The following is a 14,694-nucleotide window of genomic DNA, read 5'->3' on the forward strand; positions in this document are numbered from 1 at the left end:
CCTTTGATAGTGTCCTCTGGCCCTATTTGTTTTCATTATTGCAGAAGATGGGCTTTAGTGCAGAATTTCTATCTGGGGTACATGCTTTATACGACTCCCCCAAAACAAGAATAAGACTTCCAGGCTGTAATTCAGAATTTTTTACACTGGGCATGGGCTCCCGTCAGGGTTGTCCTCTTTCACACTTATTATTTGAACTAGTGTTGGAACCCTTTGCAATTGCATTACGATCACATTCAGACATTTCTGGTTACACGTTATTGGTTTCACATTTCAAAATATGTATGTATGCTGATGTTATGCTTTTCCTTACTAACCCGTTAGTATCATTGCCTAATTTATGCCCAGTGCTGAATGACTTTGCTACAGTGTCAGGTCTTACTGTAAATTTTACTAAATCAATAGTTATGCCTATCAATGTTCCTGATTCCCTAAGTGCATCTCTCCATGATTCTTTTCCATTTCGTTGGACCACAGATCAGATTTCATACCTTGGTATTAACCTCACTCCCAGATACTCAAAATTATTTGCTGCTAATTATCCACCATGTGTGTCACGCCTCTCCACTCTGTTGAAAATCTGGCATGGATACCCTATCTTATTTTTAGGCAGACTCATGGCAGTCAAAATGAATATCTTACCTAAATTACTTTATCTATTTAGGGCACTCCCAATCCCTGTCTCGAAAACATTCCTAGATCGCTTTCAATGGCTGATTAACAATTTTATTTGGCGTAATAAACGTCTTTGTTTTGCTTTATCAGTCCTATACCGGTCACAATGGGTGAGAGGTCTCGGTCTCCCCAATTTCTGGCTTTACTACCTGTCAGCCCATTTCGCACAATTATCACAATGGGCGACCATTAATTCCCAGATCCCGTGGATCAGATTTGAATCTCAGTCTATACGTCTGTTCTATTTACCAGGCATATTGTGGTCCATCATCCCCCCCTGCTCATTATGCACCAATAATTCCATTGTGGCCCATTCATTGATGCTTTGGTCTCGATATAAACTTAGATTAAATCTGGTTTCCCCTGTCTCTCCGGGATCAGCATTTTTTGGTGACCCGGATTTTATTGCGGCTTTTTCATCTTTGCAGGCGTTTCATTGGTGGTATGATGGATCCTTTATTAGGTTATCTGATTTTCAAAGAGGAGGATCTTATATCACCTTTGAGATGTTACGCACACACTTTGCTATCCCGCTTCGTGAATATCATCATTATTGACAGATCAGACATTTTTTTAGTTCACATTTCTCCGATTTCTTTTTTAGAACTTATTAGCCGTGACTCTCCTAGGGGCAGGGGTCTTGTTTCAGATATGTATCGTCAACTCTTGGTTAGTTCTTTTCCCACACCCCCTCTTTACAGACAAAAATGGGAAACTGATAGTGGTATCATCTTTTCGGATGAGGATTGGGATTCCATGCTGGATAACATATGTAAGAGCTCCAGATCCCTTTCTGTCCACGAGACAGCCCTTAAGGTATTAACCAGATGTGATTATACCCCATCCAGACTACATGTCTTGTATCCAAACATGTCTCACCTATGTTTTCATGGCTGCGGCCTTGTAGGTACTCTGGTGCATACATTTTGGACCTGTCCAGACCTCTTCTTGGTGTAGCGTAGGATCTCCGAGGTAGCTTCTGCATTGGTGGGTGTTCCGGTGTATCTGACTGTACAGTCCTGCCTACTGGGAGCCCATATCTTGGGAGTTCAGACTGAGGTTATGAGGCTAATCCACACCATTTGTATATCCACCCTATGGGCTATTGCCCTACACTGGAAGTCCCTCACAGTACCATTGGCTTCTGTTCTGCATAGGATTGATGCTGTGATGCTCATGGAGAGAATTCATTACACTTTACTGGACAAGATGCACTTATTTGATAGAAAATGGGAAATTTGGAGAACTCATAGGCATTTACTACATGATTAAGAAACACCCATGTTTGGATTGATTGAGTTATTCTGTCTGTGACGATCGCGCGTCACGTGCATAACAATGCCACGCCCAGCTGCACCCTGCACAACGATCCAGCTAATGGACCACAAATCAATGTACCGGCAGCCTGAATGCAATTGTTACTGGGTCAGGTTAATTACGCAATTAACCCTTCACACTGCCACCACCTCCTTTTTGTACAGAGAAAGAGGAAACTCGGCAATATCAGCAATAACACTATGATGGTTGAGATAATCATCTGTATAGCACTGTCACCGCAGACAGGTTATACAGAGGGTTAAACAAACACAGTAGCACTCTTTTAGAGGCAGGAATTCGTAAGTTGCATTAACGAGCTATAGAAACAGTTCAACACTTTCAGAAAGAAATATTTATTACTAAAAGGTCAAAAGGGTGCAATAAAAATATTTACAGAGAAAAGATGTAACCAATATATATATATATAAATATACATAGAACAATAGCACAGCAAAGAGGTAACAGAAAGGAGGGTAAAGTACTTGCCAATCAGCCTTCGGTTAAGCAGATCAAGTTTCAGAGCAAAAGGGCACGTCTCCCAAGTTGGTTCTGATGTTAAACGGGAGAATTCTTCAACTTACACTCTTAGGCCTGACAGCCTATTTTGTATTCCCCCAGCAGGGGGTGTCTCTGAAGCCAAGGACCAATGCCTCATTTGCGGAGGGATTGTCTGGGCGGAGACCCAAGCTAGAACCAAAATCTCTCCTAGCTCATATTTTGGCTCATAACTTTTCCTAGGCACAAGTACCATTCCACCCGCGGGTAGATTAATATGCAGAAGCATCTGAGGAATGGTTAGATATGAAATATGAAATACAAACTTGAAGGGCTTAAAGAGATGTAATTTTCTGCTTTCCTATATATTCCAGCCAAGGAGAGTGACATATCAAACTGTTTGTCTTCTCGTGGCCAATCTGAAGATATGCCTGGTCTTTATGTAAGTCTCTCATATTCCAAGATTCCAAGAGACATAGGGGAAAATGGATTTTAAAATATCTTTTTATGAGGTGCCAGATTGCTCAGCTTCCCAGCCAGCCCGGCACCCAGCTTACTGATGGTTTATAGCTCGGAGCTGCCTGCTGTGCCCTGGCCTGCCTGTGACACTTCCAACACACACCGACCAAATGTCACTGTGACTCTCAGAAAGGGAGGGGGAGAATGAGGGGAGATATGTTTGTACAAGATGGATGATCCTTTGCCAAGATGGAGGTTGGAGCCAAAATGGTTGAACCACGTCCATCTCTGTGTGCATGATTGCTACACTGTCAGTAGCCAAATAATTCTTCATACCTTTCTATTTATATTGCTCATGTACTTAAATTCTTTTCTCTCTTTCTCTCTTCTTTTTTTCTTTACTTTACGATTGTACTTTCTGACATGCACATTTCAATTGTGCCTTGTTTCTGTTTTATATACTGTTTGAAGATGTAATGCTACTTTACAGTCTTTTTCTTGAAAAATAAAATCGTTTGTAAACAAAAAAAGAAGCATGGCGATTTTTTTGAAGTTGTAATTTTTGTCACAGTTTTAGGGAAAATGAAGAAATTAAATAAAATTAGTTTTTTTCACAAATTTTTTACATATCGGCACTGGCACAGTGCAAAAAAATTAAATAATTTTGTATTCAATTTTTAACCTTTTTACTTTATATCTTTTTAAAAACATTTTTTCTTTTAGTTTTTTTTTTACATACTCTCATCAAAGTAATTCAGTGTCACCATAGTGACACTGTATTATTTTTTTTGGGGGGGAGATTCAGGGATTTTTTTTTACATTATGATTGCTTATAACAGTGATGATCACTGTTATAAGCAATAGTTTTACCTGTCATGAATGGCTTTCATTCATGACTTAGTGTTTACTGTTGTGATGTTCTGATCACATGGTACAGGGCACTGTAACTGGCCCAGGTACCATGTGATCACTTGTGACCAATCAGAATTATAGGCAAAACGTTTTTCCATTTTGGATAGTGTAAAGGAGGGTTATAACCCCTGTCAATTTTTTTTTCATCATCTGTGTCCCGTTGCAGAGATTTCCCTTCACTTCCTGTCCCATAGCCAAACAGGAAGTGAGAGGAAATCCATGCAAATTAAGGGAATTCCTTGGGGACCCCCAGATCACCAGAACTAGTGTCCCCATTGGAAGATTTCCCCTCGATTATTTTCAGGGGCAACTCAAAATTTGGGATTTACTTTCACTTTCAATGATAATGGTAAACAGGACAAATAGAGAGGGTGAATCGCCTTACGGGGGGTACAGACAGCAATAAAACCTGACAGGGTTTCTAATCCCTCTCCACTCTATCCAAAACTAAAAAAGTTTTCCCTTTTTTTTTATACTGTAATGTAATTTCAAAAGAGATTTCAATCTCTAAATCTGCAGATTTCATTGAAATTAATATTTGATGACTTGCCATTAATGTTTTTATTCTAGCCCTTCCTATTATAGAGTGAAAAAAACAAGTGCTTACAAGATCATGACCAATTTACAAAAAAAATAGTCGTGTGATTTTAAGCATGTTCATGTGTGTTGGCAGCCTATTCAGTTTGAATGAGACGCTCTAACACAACACATGCTGATGTGCAAGAGAAAGATTTCTTTCAGGATCAACAAGTAATTTTTCACTTCTAAAATGGACATAAAAAAGGTAAGTAGTATCCTCCTAGAAAAAGTTGCTAGACAGGTTAAGGTAAATTTAGTTTTTATTAGCTCCTCGGTAATCAGTGGAGCACTGTGTGATTATTTCTGGCTGTTCTAGGTTTCAGGGGCTGCAGGCTCAACTGCTTCCACCTGCTTTCTAGTGGCTTCTAGAATATAGTGGGTTGGAAGAGGTAGACCCTGCACCTGAATATAAATGTGGTTTTAGCCAATCCCTGAAGGAGAAGATACCCAGTAGGTGACTGAGAAGTGCATAAATAGTATGGGGCCTGAAACAGCAGGGTTCTTGTCCAAGAGTCAAAGACCCCAACTTGAAGGGATGCTGCCCCTCGGGGCAGATTAGCTGATGTCTGCAGGCATTCACTGAGGTCCCAGCTAAGGGAGAGCTGGGGGCCTGCTTTCTAAAAGGAACTGGAGCCAATTAAAAGGGGGTTCACTGAGGATCTGGCCTAGAGGTTTACAGGAGAAGTACCCAGCCTGCATTGAACAGAGGCATTCAAGTACATGGTAACATTGTAGGTATAGGCCTGAGTGTGGGATCCTAGTGACTGTTGCTGCTTTAACTGAGGATCTGCTCCAGTGTTGCTGAATGGGGACTGTTCCTGTGCTTAGAGTCCCTGAATTACTAGTTCTGCTATTGTCAGTCAAGCGGGGACAATCCTGAAGAGTATAGTCAAGGCAGAGAGTGTCCTCTGCTATGTTGTGCAGTAAATTTGGAGTATCCCAAAGCTCACCCTGCATCTGAAGCAAGAGAGCATTAAATCTTAATTATGGCAGAAATTAATATTAGGATAAAAAACGGAAGAGAAAAGTCTCGTCTCTCTGCATCCCCAGAAAAAACAGCCATAATCTTTCCCAGGTTATGAGCCATTCAGTCAAATTAATGTATTTCTTCCCACTGCATGTCCAACTTTTAATATAATAATTATTCAGCACGTAGGATAGAATAAGAAACAGAATTTAGACAAACAAGTCTTCATCATTCACATAGGTCTAAGGCAGCATAATATAGTGTAACCCTGCTCTGTTTACAGCGGTACAGATTCTATACAACTTACCTGAAAAGCAGGATAAGGAAGCAGATAGCCAGGTACAATCCAATAGTGAAAAAATATGCAAGCTGCATATTATAAGGTGCAAGATATGCTTCTTTATTGATGGTGTCATTTGTGTAAAATCCATAATACAGAACAGTTTTATCAAAAAAGCCCTGAAAATATTATAAAAAAAAAAAAAACACAGGTCAAATCTAATGATATCTTCCCCTTAGGATATCTAAGGACACATCTACAGTATCTATACATTATAAAAATGCCCCTTTTCTTTTGGTTGTACCATGTCGCTCCTGTGACATCCAACTGCAGTGTAACCATGTTTTTCTAATCAACGCAGGAAACAGACATGATGCCAGGTCGGTCCTTTTATATGTGCAGCAAACAACAGCAAAGACATGATGTCTGATCTTTATTTTTTTACCTGTCCAGACTCTACCACAGAGTTCCTACCACGTGTAAGTCTGAGGCAAGATCGTTATACTGCTGCCTAAAGGAATTTTGCACTCGAGTGAAGATGTTGAGTGCCTTTAGATCCAAAAAGATGGCAAATGCCCCCTTTTGCTTTGGGGACAGTAAATAGTTTTCAGTAAAAATCCTGAAACATCTTTTTCCAGGACCATGGCTACCACTTCACCTCAAGAGAGCTGTGCCAAAACAGTGTAGAGGTCTGCTTGTCCTTGCATGGTTGAGATAGAGTGTGAAATTCTAGCTTTTAGTCTATACTTAGAATGTCCATCACCATGCAGCAAAATGTGTTAATTTCAAGTGGGAGCAAAGGCTAATAGATGCCCCCTGATTTTGAGAAGTGCGGGTGTGGCCTTATTGCTAAAAGCACTTGCTTGCAGGCTTTGGTAATGCCAGTATGGACCTAGAGGCAATAGGAAGGGTCAGCTGCACACTGGAAGATAGATGAATATAGTGTGTATTTATTGATCCATAGGACACACAAAACACTAGGACATGAATACAGGACCTGTGAATGTGTTTGACATGAGCTTGTGCTTAATCATAGGTTATGACTGGAAGAAATGTAGGGAATTTTTTTGGCATCCAAGTTAGAAGAATTTTCCAGTCTGAGGCTTGGCCTCCTTATGCTCTTTGATGGTGAGTGCATGAATAATAGCCATTTTTTTGCACTCATGTTCCACAGACCAGCTTTTTAGCTAAAGGGTCCTTCACATATATACAGACACAAGGCCCATTCTAGATATCAAGCAAATGACAGTAGTGCAGGGCAACAGGCATAAGTTCCAATTGCTGGAGAACTGAAGGATCAGTAAAGGCTGAACCTGGATCTCTAGGCATATACTTGGACCATACAACCAGAGTCTCGCAGATGAACATGGCAGCAATGACTGGTCGCAGGGCAGAGCCTGCTTGGGAGAATAAATCCTTCAAGTTTTATCCACTGGGTTTTTCAAACACTGGAATGTCATCCACAGGAACAGAGTCTTGTTAGGACAGAAAATGGCTGGATCCATAAAGGGCATTTCTTAAGAAAATACTGAATAGCTTATCCTGGATTTTACCACACTCCATACAAAACAGATTTCAGTAGTAAGCAAACTGGGAACGTTTTGGCAGGCTGGGGCTTTTGACAGAGCACAGAGTGGTAACCTTAAAGAATTTGGGCACAGCGTGCTCCAGCTCTAGGCATGCGTGTACTGTGTAAATAATGACTGAAATGGAATCCATAAGCCTAAATTAAAAACACATTCCCCAGTTCCCCAGAATTAATTAAAAAGAAGAGCTCTGCACAGCCTTCCAGTTCATCCATAAACTAAAGCATAGTAAACACAGTTTACTATGCTTCAGTAATGAATAAACAAAGTGAGTGGTTGGTACCGATCACACGCTGTGTTCATTCAGAAAAGAAAGGAGCAGGTAAATTACATATTTATTGGCCATTTCTCTAAATCTCCAGCCTGAAAACATTCCAGCAGGAGGCAGCGGGAGAGGAGAGGAGCTGGCATAGCTGGGGGAAAGGAGGGGGGTTAGGCAGCAGGCAGAATTGAGCACAGAGAGGGTGATCAGTTCAGCAAGGGGGGCAATTAGAGGAACTGATCCCCTGTATGCAGCAGCTGAAAGCAGAGGGAGGGAAAGGAGGAGAATATGACTTTCAGCTGCTGCATAAAGGGGATCAATTTCTCAAATTGCGACCTGCAAAACCCAATATGACAGGGAGGCCGCATGGGCTCCCCTGGAGCATGGGTGCAGTTGTGACCCCTGATGCTATGCTCATCGAATAGCCAGGTACTACTTTTATGCACAATTTCTATCACACTCTACAACCCTAACAAAAAAGTTATCCAAAGCAGGCACAGGCTAAGGAAACAGGATTCAGAAAAACATTTTGTTGCTGAGTAATGTAAGGAAAAAGGACATACCATACAAACAATGAATAACACAAATGTCTATGAAAAGCATCGTAGTACTTACAGCTCCTGTAAGAAGTTCTAGACCAGAAAATGATAGGTTGTTGGGTGGCATGTCAACAAACTGTGGAATAGTTATAAAACTGAAGTTCACCACAAATGAGAAGATGTTGAACAGCAGGAGCCATTTGAGGAAAACAAAGTAAGACAGAATGCTTGACCCAAATTTCCCTTCTATGATTTTCAAGGTACTATGCCAAAGTTCTAATTTTTCAAAAACATCTAAAACAGCTTGCTTGAACCTCCGAAAGGCCTGTTAAAAAAATAAAAAATTATAAAGTGGTACAATAAAAACTAAATAACCACACAATATTAAATGCTGATCTTTTACTGTAGATGTAGACCTATTCATTAAAATCATACTGTTTGGTTTCACATATTAATGACAATTCAATAGGGTCTTTAATATCTTTAAATATGCAGCTTTTATTAAAAAATGCATTGTGATCTTGCCATTAAGGTTCTATTTCAGGCATCTATGAAACGTGTCTCCCAGTTGGGCTGTCACATGCACCCCTGATAGTGACTAAAAGTGGCCAATGCGGACACACAAACATGGTGCAAACATGGATCAATGTTGTCACTATCAAAGGGCTAGTCCTGAGCAATGATTCGTAGCCAAAGCTGGAGCAAGTGCATGTAGGAAATGACTAAAAAGACCAGAGCAAAACATCAGCACAATCAGTAGTAAAAGGTTAAAAAAAAGTGAAACTATATTTCAGGATTAAAAAATATCAATTACAAATTTAGCTAAATGTTAGTTAACGGTTAGATCTGCTGTAAACTGTTCTGAACAATAGCGGCTCTTTGTGGGTCCTACTGGTCTACCACAAACTCTTTAGGGAATTTGTTCCATTTCCCCAGTAAATAATAATCAGAAATCCGTTTTCCTGGAAGGACCTGTAAATGATTTTGCATCAAAAGAATGCTCTGAAAGGGTATTGTGAACTATATGTGAAAATATTTTAGTTGGCACAGGAGAACAAAGGAATGTATTTTTAAAGTACACCTATCCTATGGAAAATTCTCTGCAACTAGCTTTATAATGAACCACAGCCCTAATTCTAGGCTAACCGCTTAGTTCTGAAATAAATGTTAATCACAAAGTTTAAAGCTTAAGTTCCAGCCTTTTTTTAACTATAAGTCAAATGTATTGTCAAAAGAGCTGCCCTGTCATCTGCATTGTTCTTGGAAGTAATGTTTCACTTGTACCACTGAATCAGCCTGTGAGCTGTATGCCTGTAATCATGGTGACCTCTCATAGTTGCAGCACTGTTGTTGGTCAGCCCACACTGTGCTTATGATGGGTTCCTATTAGGAAGTGAACATCAGACTTTACATTACAGCACACATTACAGTATACATTATTGTGTTGCATTCAAAAAACATTTGTTATTTTTCATATGATCTATTTGTATGAAATGCAAAAACTGATTATTGGACAATAACCTGTCTATCCAACTTACCTGTAGATTGGTCTCTACTGTTCTAACAGGTTCTGCCTCTATTTAAAGTGGAACTTTAGTCAGAAAACTAAGTTCTGCTAGATCACTTCAGGCTGGCCCCTTCTGCAGGTATAGTTACGAAAAACATTGAAAATAAGTGCCTATACTGTTTAACATCCAGGTATACACTCTCACCTTGCTCTGCACATGCTCAGTTGCTCTCTATTTTTAGGCACTGTGCCGAATTTGTAGAGGCAGATCTGCTGAAAGGCAAAAGTTTTATTGCTGCTTAGGGCTCTGGGCTTCAGCAAAATGGTAGCCTCCGGCAAGAAGAAACTGGAGCAATGCTGGAGGCAATTTACAGCATACACTAATTTTGGTAGCATAATTATTAATGTGGATATATGTTTCTTGATAAAAAAAAACTTATTTTTTTATCAAGCTGTTATGGGTAAAGTTCTGCTTTAAGCTTTATGAAGCACATCAACTAATGTACCTTCTATTTCCTCTCCCCTGAAGCTTTTCTCTCTATGTGGCCAGCAAAAAAATTCTAATTCAGCACAAAGACTGGTGCAATAACACCAAGGGATACATTTTCTTTTACTAGCCAAGTTTTCAATACTTGGGCAATTTCTGATATTTGAGTAGGGGAAGATGTTGCTGGTAGTTGTAGTCCTACATTTGTAAAAAAGGAGAAAACATATTACCAGTAGCTACGAACAATGGTGGGTACCTGCTCCCCAGTGATTTTCTTGAAGACAGAAATTTAAACAGCAGGATATCTACAGTCATCCTTATTTACACTTGTGCGCTGTCTTCTATTTGCTCTAATAGGTACTGTACTGTACTGTAATATATTGTAAGGATGATACCTTATAAATACCTGTATATGCCTTATAAATGAAAGATAGAATCGTGATGGGAGTGAATTTGGGTGGGGGGCCCATGGAACACAGCTCACTTTGGAGGGGTGGGGAGACCCATGGCTCAGCTCCCCATATCCCTCTTATGTGTAAGTCACCCTGTGCCTCTTAGGGGTGCAGGGTGAAATGTCTTGCTATTGTGTAGACATGTATAGGAGATAGGTGGGGGTTGTGGATTGTTTGGTGTTTTATGATTGCATCCCATTATTCTATTGTTTGTCTTGCTTGGGAGCAACCTATTATGGGATGTATGCGTTTGTGTATTGGCTTGGTGGGGGGGGGGTGTCTGCTGATGTGTTTCTTGTTGCTAGATGTGGTTTGCCCCGCCCTCTGTCCTTATGCAGGGAGGGGAGAATTGTTCCCTTAAATGCATATATCTTGTGTCTGTGTTAAAATAAAGCAGTCTATTTCCTGGTTTCATTCAAGAGTGGTGTCCGTGGATCTGTGTTTGGACAGGGAAGCAGGAGTCTAACGGAAATACCCTAGTGTAGTCTGGGTCTGGTTCCGTTACATTGGTGGCATTGGTGGGATTGTGCTTCCAAGCTCTGAACACATCCAAACCACCACCTGGATTCAAGATGAGGAAAGTAGACGTCGGTTACCCAGTGGAGATATGGACCTGGCATCAGAGTTCCCAGGGCTGCTGTAGATCGCTCTTGCAGCATACCCCAGGACTGTGTCTGCGGATGAGTACCAGGAGCTCATGCAGCGGATTCGGGTGCTGCTTTGGAGTGGAGCCCTCCAGGTTATGGTATGGTATGGACAAGGGCAAGTGCTATCCCTGGTATGGACAAGGGCAAGTGCTATCCAACCCCAGGGGAATGGGCCAGGGACAATCGGATGTTACGGATGCCATTCCTGGGAGAGCAACCCCAGGAGCAATGGGTGACTGAGTTGGACAGGCTGGTCCAGCTGGAGATAGAGCTGGACAACAGATATCGGGCTCTGCAATGGTACGCAGAGCAGAAATATTTAGGCGTGACAACAGAATGCTCTGCACAGGGATATGACTTTGGTGGCCCTTGATTGCTGTGGGAAAGCCTTACAGATCTTTTTGTGTTTGGCGATGAAGGAGAACCTACCCTTGAGGAACTGCGAGAAGACAGAGAGGCTATGTTTGGTCCCAGAGGGGTCTCAGAGCTTGAACCAGATCTGGAATACCTGCTGATGAAAGAACAGCATCTGGAAAGGGCATACAGGCAACTGCTAAAACATGTTCAGCAGCATGCCCAAGAATCGGCAGTGGAATTCCAGAGATTGCTGCCCCCAAACCTGTAGTGCTGACAAAAGGGAAGAGCTCTGCTAGCCTCTGCCCAGCACTGGTAACATCTTCAGGGTTCCACGGACAGGAGATGGTGAACCCCTATCCCCAGACACCAGTTCCAGATATTGGGGATTTGATTGACTTTTCTGCTGAGGAGGAACCAGCCGGTGCGCCTCCAGCAGAAGAGCTGGTAACAGGACCAAACATTACTGAACTCTGCCCAGCACTGGTAACATCTTCTGAGTTCCACGGACAGGAGATGGTGAACCCCTATCCCCAGACACTAGTTCCAGAGACTGGGGATTTGATTGACTTTTCTGCTGAGGAGGAACCAGCCAGCGAGCCTTCAGCAGAAGAGCTGGCATCAGGACATGGCGTTGTTGACCTCTGCCCACAACAATCAGTACTGAAGGAGCTACAAGAAGAGGATGCAATCGGCACCTCACAACGGCAGCTTGAGCTGATGTCCGTGGATGGGACTTCGGTCTCCACTGACACAACCCGAGAAAAGGGTCTGGCATTGGGACAAGAGGATGTCAGCCTTACTTTGCAAACAATGGGGGATGTCCATCAAGTCAAATTGGATGAGACTACAGTCACCATCTGGATACCCCAGGGATGCTGGGCAGTTGGCCTAGATCTCCAACAGCATGATGGAGTCAGCCCAGCCACCCTGTCTTCTCTCCAGCGGCTGAGAGGACTTCAGGGAGAAGGACCAGCCTGTACTTCTCCCCAGCGGCGAGTATGTTCTACGAGAGAGGCAGAGGTTGGCTGGGTGAGTAGTGCCTTGTGTGGCACAATTTGTTTGGGGTACTGTGTGGGTGCTGGCATTGGGGGACTGGAATTCCAGACTAACTTCGGAGTCCACCCGTCTGGGGTTTACTCCTGTGTTAGTCTCCTGCCGAAAGGGGAGATATGTGATGGGAGTGACTTTGGGTGGGGGGCCCATGGAATACAGCTCACTTTGGAGGGGTGGGGAGACCCTTGTCTCAGCTCCCCATATCCCTCTTATGTGTAAGTCACCCTTTGCCTCTTAGGGGTGCAGGGTGAAATGTCCTGCTATTGTGTAGACATGTATAGGAGATAGGTGGGGGTTGTGGATTGTTTGGTGTTATGTGATTGTATCCCATTGTTCTATTGTGTGTCTTGCTTGGGAGCAAACTATTATGGGACGAATGTATTTGTGTATTGGCTTGGTTTGGGGGGGGGGGTGTCTGCTGATGTGTTTCTTGTTGCTAGATGTGGTTTGCCCCGCCCTGTGTCCTTATGCGGGGAGGGGAGAATTGTTCCCTTGAATGCATATATTTTGTGTCTGTGTTAAAATAAAGCAGTCTATTTCCTGGTTTCATTCAAGAGTGGTGTCCGTGGATCTGTGTTTGGACAGGGAAGCGGGAGTCTAACGGAAATACCCTAGTGTAGTCTGGGTCCGGTTCTATTACAAGAATGATGAGATGAAAATAGTGACATAAAAAAGGAAGACTTACCAACTTAATACTACGAAGACATCCATTACAGCACTTCATTTCAGAAGCATCTTTTGAAGAGTTCTCTTTTATTTTCATGACTTGGTTCCTGCAGAGAGTTAATGTAACCATAAGATACACATCTTTTTACAGCCTTCCCATAGTTCTCTCGTCATGTTTTCTTAATTAATATATTTGTCTCTGAAGCAGTATTTTACATTATGGGATTTTTGTGCTTACTGTAAAATCCCTTTATCAGAATCCATTAAGAGACACACGCTCAAAGTATTAGAAAATGTGTTATTTGGAATCACCTACAGGAGAATGGTCATTAGTGTAAACAAAACTAAAGTCTACCACTCTACCAGAAGCTACTTGATTAAAGAAGTCACACTCAAAACAGAGCTAGATAAGGATGGCATAAATCAAGAACACCAACTTAAACTGGGGCATGCCAGTTTAATGGTAGGGGATATGGAGCTGACCTACAGCATCTTTGCACCAATGTCCTGTAACACCCTGCTATAAACATATAATGCAGGAAGTTGAAACCAACAGAAAATGACAGTGTCCTGCAGAACAGTAGCATTCACAGCTACATGGAACTTGTATGCTGAATTCCAGGACTTTACTAAGGAGCAGTGCATTTGGAAACTACATTTCCCAGAGGAGTGTGGGCAGGGGGCATATATATCTCAAAGTCTGGGAGACTGAGCAAGAGGTGAGAGGGGAGAGATTGAGAGAGGAGGAAGTGTGCTGACTCTAGTGTATTGGACCAGGCCGCAGAGCCAGAGTCAGAGAGGGAGGAGGAGTGAAAAGAGTCTGCTGATCGCCAGTCTTGCCACGCTGCCCCACAAGTCAATCTGTAAGCAGGAGATACCAAATCAGGACTGGAGAGTCTATGGAGGCCCCCATCTGTAGATAAAGATGGATCGCTAAGACCTGCCGGACACCATTGAATGGGTGAGAGAGTCTCATACACCTACTAAGTGAACACTGACAATTATATCTCATCTGCTGTCTACCTGCACATAGTTGCGGACATTACACATAGTCACCTCAGTTTGCGGCCTAGTTCTCCCAGTTGCCATCATTGAAATATATTTGTGTTACAGTCTCATCATCCAAACTGACCGCAGGACACAGCTGCCAGCCAGAATACAGCAGTTAAACAATTTACCCTTCCCAGTTGAACAGGATTTCTACTACTGTTGTGTTTGGCCCTTGTCACCCAAGGAGAGTTGTTCTTGCTCTCAGACACTTATGCCAACTCTTACACTTCACTACTTCGAATTTGTCCTTGTTTAGTGCCTTAAAGGGGACCTCGCATCAGTTCACTACCATTAGGAGGAGAAGTACTTATTAACTATCATCTACACCTTAGATCATCTTCACACCAATTGGGCCTCAACTAGTGCACAGAAGACTCCATATTGTCCTTTGGGTCATTGGTTGA

At 42.1% G+C, this 14,694-nt stretch overlaps 1 protein-coding gene across 1 annotated transcript in view; it reads right to left on the reverse strand.

Moving 5' to 3' along the window:
- The window catches only part of TMC5 (transmembrane channel like 5), a 195,401-nt gene that overhangs the window by 92,132 nt on the left and 88,575 nt on the right, over positions 1-14,694 (reverse strand). Inside the window, exons 7-9 of the mRNA XM_089679055.1 lie at positions 13,260-13,347; positions 8,148-8,396; positions 5,712-5,863 (exon numbers count right to left, since the gene is read on the reverse strand). Coding sequence (XP_089535181.1) covers positions 5,712-5,863; positions 8,148-8,396; positions 13,260-13,347 — 489 coding nt within the window. The remainder of the gene's footprint in view (positions 1-5,711; positions 5,864-8,147; positions 8,397-13,259; positions 13,348-14,694) is intronic.

Source organism: Staurois parvus, unplaced genomic scaffold, assembly GCF_062004578.1.
Source record: "Staurois parvus isolate SC_StPar_1 unplaced genomic scaffold, SC_StPar_1.0 ptg000217l, whole genome shotgun sequence".
NCBI classification, from domain to species: domain Eukaryota; kingdom Metazoa; phylum Chordata; class Amphibia; order Anura; family Ranidae; genus Staurois; species Staurois parvus.